Source organism: Dendropsophus ebraccatus, chromosome 15, assembly GCF_027789765.1.
Source record: "Dendropsophus ebraccatus isolate aDenEbr1 chromosome 15, aDenEbr1.pat, whole genome shotgun sequence".
NCBI classification, from domain to species: domain Eukaryota; kingdom Metazoa; phylum Chordata; class Amphibia; order Anura; family Hylidae; genus Dendropsophus; species Dendropsophus ebraccatus.
The window spans coordinates 14281805-14300056 of NC_091468.1; the positions used below are offsets into that span (position 1 = coordinate 14281805).

Sequence of the window (18252 nt, forward strand, 5' to 3'; positions counted from 1 at the left end):
TACCTATCCTCGTGCTACCAGCCTCCTGTAGCTCTTCCAGCTGCAACATCATGCACCTGGCTGAGTGATTGCCCACTCAGCCAATCAGTGACTGGGGTGGGATGCCACGTACATACCCAAATTGAAACTTAAAAAACCACAGCGGCCACCAGCGTGCCACAAGAGTGGCACAATGGAGGCACGGGGACAGGTAAGTATACATTATTTATTAACTTCCCGCATTCTCCCTGCCTGCTTTGCTTTTTTTAAAAATTTTCATAGGACTTCCCTTTTAAAGTCTTCTTATGTGATCATGTGGCCTGGGTGTGACTGCACCCTTTGCACCCCCATAGCTACGTTTTTGCATACACTGTATGAAATTTCTTTTTCAATTTTGATCTAGGAAATATGGCTTGTTAGTGACCTCCTTAGTACTTAGAAATCAACATGGCAGCCGCAGCTACATCAGAAGCATTTTTAGTTACTTAAAGAAGAAGTCCGGGGAAATTTTTTATTAAAGTATTGTATTGCTCCCCAAAAGTTATACAAATCCCCAATATACACTTATTATGGGAAATGCTTATAAAGTGCTTTTTTTCCCTGCACTTACTACTGCATCAAGGCTTCACTTCCTGGATAACATGGTGATGTCCCTTCCTGGATAACATGGTGATGTCACTTCCTGGATTACATGGTGATGTCACTTCCTGGATAACATGGTGATGTCACTTCCTGGATTACATGGTGATGTCACTTCCTGGATAACATGGTGATGTCACTTCCTGGATAACATGGTGATGTCACGACCCGACTCGGCCCGACTGCGGGCTGTGGCTGCTGGAGAGGATGATGGCAGAGGGATGCTTAGTGTCCCTCCAGTGCTCCCCTCCCATCATTCTCTCCAGCAGCAACAGTCCGCACAGCTCTGGGAGTCGGGTCGTGACATCACCATTTTATTCAGGAAGTGACATCACCCTGTTATCCAGAAAGTGACATCACCATGTTATCCAGGAAGTGACATCACCATGTTATCCAGGAAGTGAAGCCTTGATGCAGTAGTAGGTACAGGGAAAAAGCACATTATAAGCATTTCCTGTAATAAGTGTATATTGGGGATTTGTATAACTTTTTGGGGGCAATACAATACTTTAATAAAAATTTGTCGTCTGACTTCTCCTTTAAGTGCTGCCCTTGACACAAGCTCTCAGGTGCCCAGGGGCAAATACAGACCCACCCTCCCCAATAGACCATGCTCCGTGTTGAGGGAGGACCACAAGACAGATCAATAATAAAGAATTCCTTACAATATAAATTGTCCTGTTCTATTTCCACTGATAATGAGACCACGCTGGTGGTTTATATTTAAGATAGGCCATCGATATTTGATTGGTGAAGTGCTGACATCTGACCCCCCATCACCACCGATCAGCTCACGCAAACCGAGCAGGGGTGCCCACGTGTACAGACAAGAGAGCTGAAAGCAGATAGCGCTATACAGCGTATAGTGGTGGAGCTGGGTAACTGCAAGTTAGGCTGGGTTCACACTATGTTTTTACAATTCATTTTTGCAATCCGTTTTTTGCAATAAAATGGATGAAAAACGGATTGATAAAACGGATGAAAAACGGATTGATAAAACGGATGAAAAACGGATTGATAAAACGGATGAAAAACGGATTGATAAAACGGATGCCAGTGTGTGCATCCGTTTTGATCTGTGCTTCCATTGACTTTCATTATAAAAAAAACGGATCAAAACATATCCGCATTTTTTAGCGGACACAAAAATGAGGTCGACCACATTTTTTCTGTCTCCGAAAAAAATGGATCCATTTTGATCCGTTTTTTTTTTTAATAATTGAAGTCAATGGAAAAACAGATCAAAACAGATGCATACACTTGCATCCATTTTTTCTATCCGTAAAAAACGGATTGCAAAAAGGGATTGTTAAAACACAGTGTGAACCCAGCCTTAGCTCTATTTCAGTAAAAGCTGAGCTGCAATAACCCAGAAAGACCACTATACACTGTATGGCGCTGTCTGCTTTGGGCTCAGTTCTCTGTAGATGCAAACAGCAGTGTCGAACCCCAACAATCTTAAATTGATAAGAAAACCCCTTGAAAGGTGGTCTGAAAGTAGGGAAAGTGGGAAACAGCACCACCCATGCTTAAAGGGCTGTGTCAGGTACTGCATTTGAATAGGCCTGCAACACCAGACAAAGGCCATGGACAGAAGTGGCGCCGTTTCTTTTTCAGATTATGTTAAAGTAAAAGACTAATTTATAGAAACTTTCCAGTATCAGCAGATGATGGTACTACTATGGGGGCTGCATCATTGCAGTACTGCTTCTACCCAACCACGTGCCCAGGAACCAGTACAAACTCTCATCCAGCTCTGATAATAACGTCCTACAACATATGGTAAAGAACGATTCTCGAGAGTCAAAATCAATATCAAATCTTTGATCTCCAATTTTCACCTTAGAAAGTCCATTTCTAGAGGCGCCTGCCTGCTGCCTTTATATGTCACTCTGCCGCACTGAAAACAATTACAATATCCTATCAAACGGTTTACAGCTCCGCTATATTGAAGGTGCTGGGTTGTGTGTGCACTAGTTTATGTCTTCCCCCTCCTCCAGCCCGGCTATCAACAACCAAGACAAATATGAAATCATCAGGGAGTTCTTGTATGAAGAACAAGACGTATACAGGTTCACTAATAAAGAACCGAAGACCATGTGGCTCCAGTATATAGGATGTCTGCTCAAGCGGAGAAAAAAAATAAGGTTTTCAAATCAACTGGTGTCAGAAAGTTATATAGATTTGTAATTTACTTCTATTTTAAAATCTCCAGTCTCCCAGTACTTATCAGCTGCTGTATGTCGTGCAGGAAGTGGTGTTTTCTTTCTAGTCTGACACAGTGCTCTCTGCTGCCACCTCTGTCCATGTCAGGAACTGTCCAGAGCAGGAACAAATCCCCATAGAAAATGTCATGTGCTCTAGACAGTTCTTGACATGGACAGAGGTGGCAGCAGAGAGCACTGTGTCAGACTGGAGAGAATACACCACTTCCTGCAGGATATACAGCAGCTGATAAGTACTGGAAGCCGGACTTTTTTATGTTTTTATACATTTTTTAATAACAATACAACATGACATTACTTACGGGGGTGGAAAAAGGGAAGAGGTTGAGAAACGGGATATTTTTTTATTGAATAATTAGAATTTTTTTCCCCAGAGAAGCCCTTACTGTCTTGGCATGGCATGATGGGATATAGAGAAGTGATCAATGCTTCTCCTTAAGGACTTCTGCTCAGTAGGGCTTACCAATGGATATACCGCTGAAGGTTCATGTGGTCTTTTTCTGCCATGAAGTTTCTATTCACGTTATATTCTAATGGTACAGGATATAATATACAGACAAAATTGTTGCCATAGAAGAAACGTTCTACTGTGTGTACTTAGTGTCGCCCCTTTGCTTTGTACAGTCCTGGGGGACTGGAAGTAATATACTTATAGATGTGCAAATAGAAATCTGAGCTCCCATAAAGGTGTTAAGGCCATATTATGCGGCACGATATTAAGTGGGAAGTGAATGCCGACCTGCCGGCCGGGATTCCTTGCGGCCACATAAAAAAAAACATCGAATAGCGGCCGCACAAGACTGATAGAGTAGACAATGTAAAGTGCGGCTACAGCCGCACTTCACATTGTCGCCCGCATTCCAATTAAAAAGAAATGATACTGCAGGGATGAACTTCACAGATAGCGGCCGTTCTATGACACGGCCATGTCACAAAACGGCTGCTGTTATACGCTGTGTGAAACCAGCCTTACAATGTTGTGATAGAATAGAACTAGGAACTATTGTGCCCACACCATGATTTGTTGATGCCGCCTCCCACTTGCCTGCATTGGCCAGGACCATGGGTAACTCAGATCTCAGCTGTTATCCCCTAAAATGCTGTGGTCATATAAAGAATGTGACATCAGTCAGTCCATCATCCATGAGCTATGAATTACTATGGAAGCCAAACGCCTAAGGGCCCTATTCCACGAAGCGATAATCGGGTGAATCAGGCTGGTGTGGCCGATTACCACTCCATGTAATGAAGTCAATCATCAGTTCATGACAAGATCATCAGCTGATTGTGTCTTTAGGTCTGACACCAAAATCGTTGGCTCACTGTGCATTGCTACATGTAATAGTGAAGTACGGCCAACGGCTAACAATTGAATAAACTATTAGTACATTACCTATCCACACTTCCGGGGTCTTCTCCTGCCCTCTGTTCGCTTACCGGCGCCGCGACTGTTGCTTCAAAACGGTCTCTGAACTGACAGACAGCTCAGACAATCACTCGCCTTGGCGGTTCCACACAGTGATTGGCTGAGCGGCCTGTCAGTTAAGAGACAGTTAAGAGCAAACAGAGGGCGGGAGAAGACCGGAAGTGTGCAAAGGTAATGTACTAACAGTTTAGGCAATGAATAAAGGATAAAAGGAGGCACTCACCAACAGTGTATTCAGACCATCCGGCTTTTATTGCTGTGCACAGGGGGAACGGGGGAGACAAGGTGGGTGACCGCAGTTTCGTGGCTTAGTGCGTCAAAGCGGCACTAAGCCGCGAAACTGCGGTCACCCACCTTGTCTCCCCCACTCCCCCTGCGCACAGCAATAAAAGCCGGATGGTCTGAATACACTGCTGGTGAGTGCCTCTTTTTATCCTTTATTCATTGTTCATACAGCATGTTTATTTCGGATTGAGCACCACCACATACCGGACCCAGCCTGAGATAGTGCCATCTAGTGGAGAGCCAGGCAGTGCCATCACTTTTTTCTTTCTTGTTGGACTAACAGTTTAGGGCAAGGGATGCACGGACATCGTTAACAATACATATATATATATATATATATATATATATATATATATATATACACACATACATACATACAGCTCTTGCTAAATGATTATCGAGCCGTTTAATAGGCTCAGTAAACGAGCACAGATGTAGCAGTGAAGTAGAACGGCGAGGGGAAGCTACGGCACTCCATTATTCACTTCTAGGCTGCTAGATGGGGATTCCCTTACTAGATGATGATGTCATCACGCCGGCACGGGGACGACCTCTCCCTTGACATCTGCTATGGATGAGAGTCCAGCGTAACTTACCAGGCATCTAAGCTGTAAATCCGGTACTGTATGGAATATACTGTATATATATATATATATATATATATATATATATATATATATATATATAGTGGTACCTTGGTTTAAGAGTAACTTGGTTTAAGAGCTCACAGTTTTTCAAAATTGTGACTTGGTGTAAGAGCATTGCATTGGTGTACGGTGCTTTGGAGGGGTATGGTCTGCATAGCGGGGTCTACAGCCCTGTACTCTGACCCAGGAAGTCTCCCTCACCTTCCAAATCATAGCAGATCCACTTCAGGCTGGGGCTTACATCAGGGGACAGGACTGTGGAGGTAATCTCTCTATAGCTGTAACCCTTCTCTCCCTGGACAGAGAGTGCTGCATGTATGTGCCCACATCTGCCCTGCTCATTCCTTCCTGCTCCCTGCAGTCTCTGTCCGCCCTTGTGTTTCCCATCCTCTCCATTACTGTACAGTAACTTATAATATCATATATTCTGCTGTTTCTGAATGTTTGTTTCATCTGTTTTACATGGTATTCAGAATAATAAATCATTATTTTTGGGGTGTGGAACCAATTGTCTGCATTTCTATGATTTCTTATGGGAAAATTTGCTTTGGTTTAAGAGTGGATTTGGATTACAAGCGTGGAACGAATTATGCTTGTTATCCAAGGCACCGCTGTGTGTATATATATATATATATATATATATATATATATATATATATATATAACTTCCATCATCTCTATTTCATTTACACTCATTTGCAGGAGACGCTTACATTTTCTTGCGTCCTGTCTACTAGAAGTTTTCCATTAACCGGATCATTTCCATTTTAACAGTTCCCCGAAGAACTAGCTATACACGGAGAACTGACTCTAGACGGATTATGTGAGATTCATTGGATACAGCAGCACCCATTATTATTATTACTATTATACTTTATTGCATACTTAGACTTTTTGGGTAATGTACATTATATAGGCATTTTATACAGGGGCTGACTAATGAGGAATAACAAGGAGACTACTACAAGGAGGTCAGTGATATTCTTACTTATTTATCAGATATGTTGTTCTCAGTTCCAGACTATTACAGCAGGATTGTGATGGATGGCCACAATGCTGGTATATAGTATATAGTGATGAGCGAATACTGTTTGATCGAATAGATATATGATCGAATAGTGAGGTATTCGAATATTCGATATTCGTACGAATATCTCGTGAATATTCGATAAATATTCAATAAGCGTTCAAATCCGTGTAATTGCACATTGTTCATTGTTTTGCTGGGATCAGAAGCAATAAAGATCATAGTAACGATCGTAACCAATGACCATCGTTCTGTGTAATATGGTAAACGATTTCAGATTAACGATAAACAATCTCGTTTGCAATCGTTTATCGTTAATCGGTAAAAATTGCTCTGTGTAATAGGACCCTTAAGGCCCTATTCCACTGAACTTTTTTGAACGTTTATCGTTCATAAAATCGTTCAAACAACCGCTCGTTAACGATATTCGTTCTGTGGAATAGCTGTAAACGAGCGAACGACAACAGCGAAATCGTCGTTGAGTCGTTCACTATTTTTTTTCAACATGTCGAAAAAAAAATCGTTGGTCTTTTAACAATAATTCGCTAATCTTTTCGTTGAATTAAAAATCTTTCAGTCGTTCTTGAAATGTCTACCTACATTTCCCCACGTTTTAAACAACCATGTAACAATGTAACGACTGCAAAAAATCGTTACACTACAGATATCGTTCACGTTCCCACACGTATTATGTGTTATCGTTCGCTTAAAAAAATCGTTAAGTGCTCGTTAACGAGCGGTCGTTGGAGCGAGTCTATGAACGATAATCGTTTCGTGAAATAGGGCTATTAGGGCCCTATTCCACCGGACGATTATCGTTTGCATAATCGTTACCGATTAACGATCTCAAACGACCGCTATTGCGAAAGACCTGAAAACGTATTTCCATGGAACGATAATCGTTACTTATGATCGTAATTGCGATAGTTTTTCTTCGCTATTTATTCGCTATTGCGTTCGTATCTACTGCAAACGACCAAACGTTGTCTTATTCAATGCGAACGATTTGCGAACGAGCAACGCTAAAAATAGGTCAAGGTCTTATAAAGCGATCAACGATTTCTCGTTCGGTCGTTAACTGCATTTTAACAGAACGATTATCGTTTAGATTCGAACGATTTAACGATAATCTGAACGAAAATCGTCCGGTGGAATAGGGCCCTTACTCTCTATATGGCTGCTGAATATTGCAGAGTTCAGCACCAACAGCATCCAACCCCATATAGAATAAAGATAGCATTGCCCATGCATGTGTAGTATAGTGCATCGTTCTTTCCACCGTTTCCAGGATAGGTAAGGAATAGGGGGAAAGTAAGGGCCCTATTCCACCGGACGATTATCAATCAGATTATCGTTAAATCGCTCTAAACGATAATCGTTCGGTTGAAATGCAGTTAACGATTAACGACCGAACGAGAAGTCGTTGATCGCTTTATAAGACCTGGACCTATTTTTATCGTTGCTCGTTTGCAAAACGTTCGCAAATCGTTCGAATTGAATAAGACGTCGTTCGGTCGTTCGCAGTAGATATGAACGCAATAGCAAAGAAAAAACTATCGCAAATACGATCCTAAGTAACGATTATCGTTCCATGGAAATGAGTGAACGTTTTCAGGTCTTTCGCAATAGCGGTCGTTTGAGATCGCTAATCGTTAACGAACATGCGATTGATAGGGCCCTAAAAAACTTTTAAGAACCAAACTGAAGATTATTTAATACTTACAATTTTGTCTTGGAGAAAAGGTAAAGCGAGAATTTTTTTCAGTCCATATTCAACAATGATGCCAATCCAATTGAGAGCTGCCCAGTACCAGAGATACTCGTGGCCTCCATGCCAGTAGCTTACAAATATAAAGGTCGATGCAGTGGACAGCAGCATAGATCCAAGTCCCGAGTGGGAGCCTCCCATCGGAATGTAAACGTACCTGCAGAAAGACACAATAACTGATCAATAACCGATTGAATAAACCATTCATGTTAGTAAAACAAAGTTAAAGGGGTTGTTAGCCCAAAAAAATCTTTCAAATCAATTGGTGCCACAAAGTGCCAGAGATTTGTAATTTAGTTCTATTAAAAAAAACTCACATCTTCCAGTACTTATCAGCTGCTGTCTGTCCTGCAGCACGTGGTGTATTCTTTCCAGTCTGACACAGTGCTCTCTGCTGCCACCTCTGTCCATGTCAGGAACTGTCCAGAACAGGAGCAAATCCTTAAAGAAAACCTCTCCTTCTCTGCAGAAATAATACACTTCCTGCAGGACATACAGCCGCTGATAAGTACTGGAAGACTAGTAAATTGCAAATCTCTAACACTTTCTGGCATCAGTTGATTTGAAAGAAACATTTCCAAATCAACTAATATTGACAGCTCTGGCTATCCAGACATGATGGGAATTGTAGTTCTGCAACAGCTGTGGAGGACTGACTTACATGGTTCTCCATACAATTCTGTACTAATAGCAGCATCAGTTTATTGAATAATTGTTTGTCATGTCCCTTATGTAAAACTTCATGTCTGATCTGCATGAACACCCTTCTATAACAAAACACAATGGACAAAAAAAAAAAAATTCAAAAAGTTGAAATAGATGCAAAACTCAGGAGCGTTGCTTATAAATTGCTTGATTAACTTTCCCAGGAAACTTGACCGGTAATGAGAGACGCAGCAGATTAGAGCGATTAGGTTTTAATAACACTGTACACTGCCGAGCGTAGACGGCGGCGAAACGTTCAGGGAAATGAAGCTTTCAGCTACTGTATATTATTTGCTCTTCTCGTCTGCATTTAATACTCGGCACTTTTTGGAATCTGTTTGCGAAGAGCATCTGCGTTTCCCACACAGCGAAAACCGGGAAGTCCCTGAGTGGCCGCTAAGTTCTAATTAAATGCACCAATCCTAATCCTTGTTAAAGATGAACATCTCTATCTCCCTTCAAGGTAAAGCTCTACTTTCCAAAAAGATTCCATTGCTTAAAGGGGCATGACCACAATCTGATCTAAATCAATGCTCCCTGTATCCAATGTTTAACATAATAAATATTTGCACTTATAACTAATTAAAGGGGAACTATCAGCAGATTAAACGAATCTGCACAGGAGATGCCGAGAAGGAAGGTATATCTTTTACCTTACTCCTCGGCGCTGTTTCGTTTCAGTCAGGCTGGGTTCACACTGCGTTTTTGCAATCCGTTCAACGTATCCATTTTTAATTGGTTACTTTTAACAGATAGAAAAACGTAGTCAACACTATTTTTGTGTCTGTTAAAAAAAAACACATCCATTTTGATCCGTTTTTTTAAATAATGGAAATTAAAGTAGAAGTCCAATGAAAATTTTAATTAAAGTATTGTATTGCCCCCTAAAAGTTATACAAATCCCCAATATACACTTATTATGGGAAATGCTTATAAAGTGCTTTTTTTCCCCTCACTTACTACTGCATCAAGGCTTCACTTTCTGGATAACATGGTGATGTCACTTCCTGGATAACATGGTGATGTCACTTCCTGGATAACATGGTTGATGTCACTTCCTGGATAACATGGTTGATGTCACTTCCTGGATAACATGGTGATGTCACTTTCTGGATAACATGGTGATGTCACTTTCTGGAAAACATGGTGATGTCACTTCCTGGATAACATGGTGATGTCACTTCCTGGATAACATGGTGATGTCACTTCCTGGATAACATGGTGATGTCTCCCAGAGCTGTGCAGGCTGTGGCTGCTGGAGAGGATGATGGCAGGGGGTACTAAGGGACACAGGGCACTGGAGGGACACTGAGCATCCCTCTGCTATCATCCTCTCTAGCAGCCACAGCCCGCACAGCTCTGGGAGTCAGGTCGTGACATCACCATGTTATCCAGGAAGTGACATCACCATGTTATCCAGGAAGTGACATCACCATGTTATCCAGGAAGTGAAGCCTTGATGCAGTAGTAAATGCAGGGGGAAAAGCACTTTCTAAGCATTTCCCGTAATAAGTGTATATTGGTGATTTGTATAACTTTTGAAGGGTAATACAATACTTTTATAAAAATTTTTACCAGAATTCTCCTTCAATGGAAAAACGGATCTAAATGGATAACCCACAATTTTATCCGTTTTTTTTTTCCATAAAACATTTACGTTAAATGGATAGAGAAACCGCAATGTGAACCCAGCCTTAGTTGTTCGTTCCACAGTCCGGACCAAGACCATTAGGAGCACTTCCTGCCCCCATTGCATGCATATATCCTTGCGGCCAGTTTCCAGATGGCGATCACACCAGCAGGGCATACTTACCTTTAGCGATGCAGTGTGATCATCTTCGATACAAAGAATCTTTACTTTGGGTTGACAGTGTCACAGAGGCGGGGTCTGTGACCCTCCTGTGGCCTGATGACACAGCAGCAGCCAGAGAGCGGGCAGGTGCTGACAGTGTCACAGAGGCGGGTCTTTCCCTGCACGGGCTCAGTTCCTCAGGCCGCCCTCCCCTTTGTCAATTATTCAAGAGGAGGTGGTCGAATATCGATCCTTGTAATAGAGACAATGATCAGCCGATTAAAACAATCATCGGCTGATCGTGTTAAATGGTCTGACAACTAAATCATCAGTCGATGACCACACACCACTACGTGTAATAGCTACATGTAATCGTGATGTGCAGCTGATGGCTAATGATTGAATAAACTGTTATACATTACTTTTCCATGCTCCCGGTCTTTTCCTGCCCTCTGCTTGCTTCCCGATGCCGTGGCTGTAGCTTCAGAGTGGGTCTCTAAGCTGACAGGCCGCTCAGCCAATCACAGGCTGCAGCAGTCCCACTCAGTGATTGGCTGAGCAGCCTGTCAGCTCAGAGACCTGCTCTAAAACTACAGCCACGGCACCGGGAAGCAAGCAGAGCGCAGGAGAAGACCGGGAGCGTGGAGAGGTAATGTATAACAATTTAAGGTAATGTCTGCACGGACATCGCTAACGATGTCCGTGCAGCCCTTGCGAAATAATTATCAAGTTGTGTAATAGGCTCAGTATACATTTACATTATTGATGAGGCCGTCTAATAGGACCTTAAGCAGCCCGCCCTCGAAGGTGGATTCTGCGGTTACCAACACCACCGACTTGCTCTCCACTTAAACTAACAGCTTAGCATTTGTTGGCTCTTATCCCCGATGGTTTTACTAGTATGGAAATCCTCTCATTGCTAGCCATGAGGTAAAAAGGATAATCCTATCAAAACGCTTGCAGGAGCTTTAAGAGTTGTAATGAAAAATAATTAAGAAGGAAAAATTCCAATCAATACTAATCAGCCTCAGCTGCTCGGCGTTCCTTCACTGTGCCTCCATAATAGGTTCTAGTCTATTGTGCGAGAGGCGAGCGCCGGCGCAGACGCACTGAGACGGGCGACCTAATGAAGCTCACAACACAAGTAATTAGTTTTGTCACGGCTCCAAACAGAATTCGCATTGCCACAATTTCTATTTCTTAGATAATTATGCTACATTAATCTGCGTCCAAATATGAAAAACAGAAGAGTGCGAGGCATATTAAAGAGTCTGGGGAACTGGAGCGGGATGAGACACGAGCGCGCACCAACGCCAAGCCCCGCCGTCTATTGTGCTGCCAAGGTTTTCTATATTTTATAAATAGTAATCCGCTAACAGATGATTTTGTACTAATGTTATTATATAGGCTGGATTCAAGCTCTGATTTTTTTTCTTTTTGGTAATGAAAGTGATTTGTTTTCTTTTTTTGCCTGTAAATTGAGTTTTTCTGGTTCCGAATTTCAGATTTTTGTCATTGCTTCATGACTGTTTAACTTGGTCCATAGCGCGTGGCATGCCTACCATGCTCCCCTATATTTTTCATCTGGCCTCACCAGTTAAACCAGGTCTAGGGGATCTTTGGTTCTCCAGCTGTTGCAAAACAAGAATTCCCATCATGCCTGGACAGCCAAAGCTTAAAGGGGTATTCTGCTCCAACATAACTTTGAGAGAGTAACAATTCCTTCCACACTTGTTATTATCTATTCAGTCTCCTCCCCCCAGTTCTGAGCTGCTGCTTTCTGCTGAAGACACAAAAATCTGTGTGTGAGCTTTTCTCTCTGTCTTCCGCCCCTCCCCCCTCCCTTCTGAGACGGCTTATGTAAACAAGTCCCTGGCTGGCTTTATCTGCAACATTGTAGCTTCTTTGTAACGCTGGGAGGGTTAATCACAAAGGGGGACATTTATGAAGGGTCCGTCCGAGGCGTACACTAGGAAGAAGGTGCAGATTCGCCCCTTCTCCCTGGCATATGCCTGCCCTATGCCCCACTTGCCCGATTGGCAGGCTGGGTGAGCTTGGGGGGGCGTGATAAGGTGGAGAGGAGGCATGGCCTCCTCCCGCGCCTCATTGCTCGCAGGCGTAAATCATGATCCAAATCTACACCAGCTGAAAGCCAGTGTAGATTTAGTACGGTGTGCACCTCTTAGTGTATCCTGCCGGGGAAAAGGGGATGGGGCTTAATATAAATCCCCCTCAATGAGTTCATTAGCAACTTGACCTTAGAATAACCCACCCAGCATTACAAAGAAGCAACAATGTTGCAGATAAAGCCTGTCATGGACTTGTTTACATCAGCCATCTTAGAAGGTAGGAGGGAGAAGGGGGAGTCAGAGAGAAAAGCTCACACACAGATTCAGCAGAAAGCAGCAGCTCAGAACTGGGGGAAGGAGATTGAATACATAATAACAAGTATGGAAGGAATTGTTAGTCTCACCTGTCAGTCTCAGCAACATATGAAAAGTTATATTTGAGAGGAATACCCCTTTAAGTTTGTGAAGTTTTGCAACAGCTGGAGGGGGTCATCAAGCTAACCTGAGGTGGTTAAATGTAACCTGTGCCCCAGCTAAATCAGAAGCCTACTAAGATACAGTAGGGTCCTCTAATGGGCAAAAGGTCGTGGCAGGAGCAAGGGCCGCATTATGGTGACTGTGATTTTGCTCTTTCCTGCTGGTGTTGGCGACATCAGTATACCAAGCCGATTACAACATGACGATCAATTAGTTTTAGTTTCACGTTCCAAAGAGCTTCTTCATACAGACCACTTCACTTTATTGGCGGCTGCACGCCCCTGTTTACATGAGGGAATACGCTGCAGACAAACAATAATTTTATGCCCACATAAAAGTATTGTCAACAACAAACAAACATTTTACTGTTTCTTTACTGAGCATGTGTACATTGGGCAATGATCAGAAACTAACATTCGTATGTGTAGAAGGGCCCTGTGTTAGGGCGAAGTAGCTTTTAGTGGAGACACCATGTGTAATCACTCAGCTTGGTATAAGGATGTACCCGCCGCCAACACCAGCATGAAAGGGCCCTCGCTCCTTCCACAACCTTTTGGCAATTCACAGATTCAGGAAATGTATTATTTATTTATTTATTTTGAGTAATTTCTCAAGAAAGAACAGTCAGTGCTGCATATGGCAGCCATTCAGTACTTATCAGCTGCTGTATGTCCTGCAGGAAGTGGTGTATTCTCTCCAGTCTGACACAGTGCTCTCTGCCGCCACCTCTGTCCATGTCAGGAACTGTTCAGAGCAGCAGCAAATGCCCATAGAAAACCTCTAATGCTCTGGACAGTTCCTGGCATGGACAGAGGTGGCAGCAGAGAACACTGTGTCAGACTGGAGAGAATACATCACTTCCTGCAGGATATACAGCAGCTGATAAGTACCTGAGATTTTTAAACAGGAGTAAATTACAAAACTTTCTAAAACCAGTCGATTTGAAAGAAAGACATGTACCACTTTAGTAATTAATTGTAAAAACGCAAAAGTATTATTTTTAAGCATAGAGGGGGAGATTTATCAAAGATGGTGTAAGTAGAACTGGCTCAGTTGCCCCTAGCAACCAATCAGATTCCACCTTTAATTTTCCAAAGAGTCTGTGAGGAATGAAAGGTGGAATCTGATTGGTTGCTAGGGGCAACTGAGCCAGTTTCACTTTACACCAGTTTGATAAATCTCCCCCAGAGACTATAGATGAGCTTAGTATCCATGTATCGGGCAGCGGGATTAAAAGGCCAATTATTCAGGTTTGGGCAAACCCAAAATTTTGGCAACTTCACTCATCTCTAACAGAGACACATAAGTTGGCACAGGCACTGTATACACAAAACCACCAAAACCAAAGTCATCAGTAAATAGGATAAAAGTTACTGATTCCTAGACTGTATATTTGATATTTCTGCTCAGTTATATTCCGCCTATTTGCCTGCAAACTGATGCACTGAGAGAACTACTAAGCTCAGGAATACAATAGAGAGGGCTTTCAGGACTACTCCTTGGTAGAAATATAAATTGATAGAATCAGTGTTTTTTTTTTTAACTTATTTAGAAATCTCTCTAGTTAAAGGGGTAGTTAAAAAAAAAAATCGGATCAAATTTGTAATTTAGTTCTATAAAAAAAAAAAATCTCCAGTCTTCCAGTACTTATCGGCTTCTGTATGCCCTGCAGGAAATAGTGTATTCTCTCGAGTCTGACACAGTGCTCTCTGCTGCCACCTCTGTCCATGTCAGGAACTGTCCAGGGCAGTGGCAAATCTCCATAGAAAACCTCTCCTGCTCTCCAGGCTGGAAAGAATACACCACTTCCTACAGGACACATGCAGTGTCCCAGAGCGGTTGTGGCCCCTACTATGTTCTTGCCCACCTGTAGTAAGTTACTTTTGTATAGGACCCTCTGGGTGAAGGGCATCTGTACTATATTTCCTATTAATACCTGTGTTTTCTATTTTTGCCTGCACTTCCTATTTTCTGCCATTAGATGTCACTATATTGTATGTACTGTATGCACAGCTGAAGGACATTGTTCGCAAAGGGTTAACTGACCAACTGCCACTGTGGTATGAGGTGATATTCTCCTGACCAATCAATGAGCTGGGTACCTCAAGTGATCTCACCAATCACTGACCAGAGTTAAGTCCTTCCAGTTGTTTTCTGCCCAATCAGGGAGCAGTTTATTCCCTGAGGGAGATCTAGTGAGTTGCTGTGAGGATTTCTGTGAGGGAGCTTCTGCTATGGCTCCCCTGTACAAGACTCCAAGCCAAGGATTTCTTTAGTATTTCTTGTCAAGCACCTCCATCTTGGCCATGTCTGGCTAAAAGCACATTAAGTAGACTGAGGTGACCAGGGACTAAAGGGAAGCACTCTACCTACACTGGGCAGCTGCTCTCTATTCATCCTCCCGACGGCTAGCTTCACCCACAAAGTTGGGGCCTACGTTCCTGTTTTATGTCACTATGTGCCCATAGACGGCAAAAAGGTGGACGTTCATACCCATGGGCATGAGCTGAGTACCTGAGGGTCTAGGTAGAGCCCCCCCAATAACCCTGAAGTAACCCTCAGTCCACTCCTCTCCTAAAGCTAGCCAAGCTACTATAGCCGAAGACTTTTCAAAATAAAGGGGTACTCTGGGCCGGAAGGGCTTTTTTGCCTATGGCCGGGGAGGTGGATGAAGGCAATGACGTCCCCTTACCTCTCCGATTCCAGCGCCGTGTACCGGATCGCGCCCAATCACGGTTCACGCTGCGCAGCCACTTCCTGGTCTCTGCAGGGGCTTGTCATGTTTCAAGCCCGCATCAGAGACCAGGAAGCAGCCGGGCAGCGCGAACCGGGAGCGGTGCGATCGGGTACACAGCGCTGGAATCGGAGAGGTAAGGGGACATCATTGTCTTCATCCACCTCCCCGGCCATAGGCAAAAAAGCCCCCCAGCTCAGAATACCCCTTTAAATAGCTGTATTCAGGTCTAAGTACCCAGCTCAAGGGATTGAATGTATATATTGCACCCCTGTTAAAAGAGATAACTTTTTACTCTGTACTGTGATGAAGGATCTACAGCAAATTGGTTCCTGTTCAAAGTCAACCAAGACTCTGATTTTCTTCACACCTACACCTATACTAAAAAAGTGTATGTTGGTGTATCCAGGGGTGAGCGCATAGCACTCCTGGCCACCGTGACAAGTGCCTCAGGTACACCACCATCTAGCTCAGCTATACACCACCACCCTGGGCACCAGTTGATTTGAAAGGTTTTTCTTTTTTTGGAGCTGAACTCCCCCTTTAAGAAGAGCTTTCTGAGGTGAGAGAATCTCTGTAACCCATAATACAGTGCGGGGCTCCATACTATGGCGCTCAGTGTGTCTCTACTATAATTGTTAGCATATGCTGCCAGTTTTAGCCTATACATCTATGTGAATTGTTGTCATTTTTGTCATGACTGAGATGTAATTCTTTATGGTTGTTTACTTATTATATAATAATTCACCAAAAAAACGACTCCGCCTGGAGCTCCTACAAATATAATTTGCACTGACAGCAGAGACAATTTCAGGACTCTGATCTCCCTATACAGTAATACATCATATTAATTGAGAAAACTCCTGGCATTAGAAGATCTATACAATCCCTGATGTCTATTCCATGGTGACAGGCTCACAGTTTTCCTTATCAGTGTATCCCCTCGGAGTAGACTGTGAAGAACATGAGGCCTAGATGCACAATCTCTTACAGCTATGATCTGTTACTTATACTATTAATCTCCACAAATAGGGCAGAGGGACCTTTAAAGGGGATATCCAGGCTTAAAGAAACTGTAGCTACAAAACAGCGCCACCTCTGTCCTCAGGTTGTGTGTGATATTACAATTCAGCTCAACTCACTTCAATAAAACTGAGCTGCAAAATGCCACACCCAAACTGAGGACAGGAGAAGGGTTGTTTCTGGAAGGAAGCAGCAGGGCCAGTGTCAGCATCAGGCTTACTAGGGCAAGTGCCAGGGTCCACAGCGTCTATAGGGGCCCACCAGTGGTGGATTATAATGTGGGCAGTTTGGGCTGCTGACCAGAGCCCGAGGCTTCTGGGGGTCCCACGGCCATCTGAACCGCCCACATCTGATCTCACTGCAGGTTCACATTGTTTGGAGGCCCACTGGACAATTCATGGGTCTTTAGGTGATGTGCAGCTGCAGTGCCGCAGTGCACTAAAAACTAAAACCTCCCACACACGCTTCATTGTTGCTGCAGGTTTCCTGATGGAGACCTGGAGGGGAGAAAAGAGCCAGGAGACTACACAGGGGACCATCTACTAAAGGGGGTCTACACAGGGGGGCATCTACTAATGGGAGACTACAGAAGGGGCCATCTACTGACTATCTACTGGATATGGCTCAGGGAAGAAACAGAGTGCTGCACATCACACCTATGGCTGATACTAGTGCCGCTTGGCTAAATTAAAAACACATCAGAATTTTGTGTATGAATTGATCAAGCCATACTGCCCCATGTACCTCGTGCCGGTATCTGATACACATGGGTCCCTACACTAAGTCCACACCGTGCCAGTCAGTGGCCACCAACCCCGCAGGCGTGCACAGCCAGGGAACGGGGGCCATGGGACGGCCCTGCGACCCCCATGCCACAGGACCAGACCCAAAAACACCACACCAGAACCCGGCCAGCACCGCCGGCGGAGAAGGTCGCCCCCAAGCAGCACAAGTCTGGATAAGGTATTGCGCTCACCATAGCTGCAGCAAACAGAATGGGAAAAAAAACAGGAGGGATTAAAACCATGTGCACTCAGGTGTCTCCTGCTAATTGCGGTCATGTGGGTCTCACCAGGAGGAGTGCAAAACACGGAGAAAAGAGAGAAACAAAATGTGGCTCAGGGAAGAAACAGAGTGCTGCACATCACACCTATGGCTGATACTAGTGCCGCTTGGCTAAATTAAAAACACATCAGAATTTTGTGTATGAATTGATCAAGCCATACTGCCCCATGTACCTCGTGCCGGTATCTGATACACATGGGTCCCTACACTAAGTCCACACCGTGCCAGTCAGTGGCCACCAACCCCGCAGGCGTGCACAGCCAGGGAACGGGGGCCATGGGACGGCCCTGCGACCCCCATGCCACAGGACCAGACCCAAAAACACCACACCAGAACCCGGCCAGCACCGCCGGCGGAGAAGGTCGCCCCAAGCAGCACAAGTCTGGATAAG

The 18252-nt window shown here is 43.8% G+C and overlaps 1 protein-coding gene across 7 annotated transcripts in view; it reads right to left on the minus strand.

The window, feature by feature from the left end:
* The window catches only part of HHAT (hedgehog acyltransferase), a 272872-nt gene that overhangs the window by 99635 nt on the left and 154985 nt on the right, over positions 1–18252 (minus strand). For all 7 annotated transcript variants that reach the window (XM_069954817.1, XM_069954813.1, XM_069954815.1 and 4 more), the window contains one exon: positions 7952–8153. In XM_069954817.1, coding sequence (XP_069810918.1) covers positions 7952–8153 — 202 coding nt within the window. The remainder of the gene's footprint in view (positions 1–7951; positions 8154–18252) is intronic.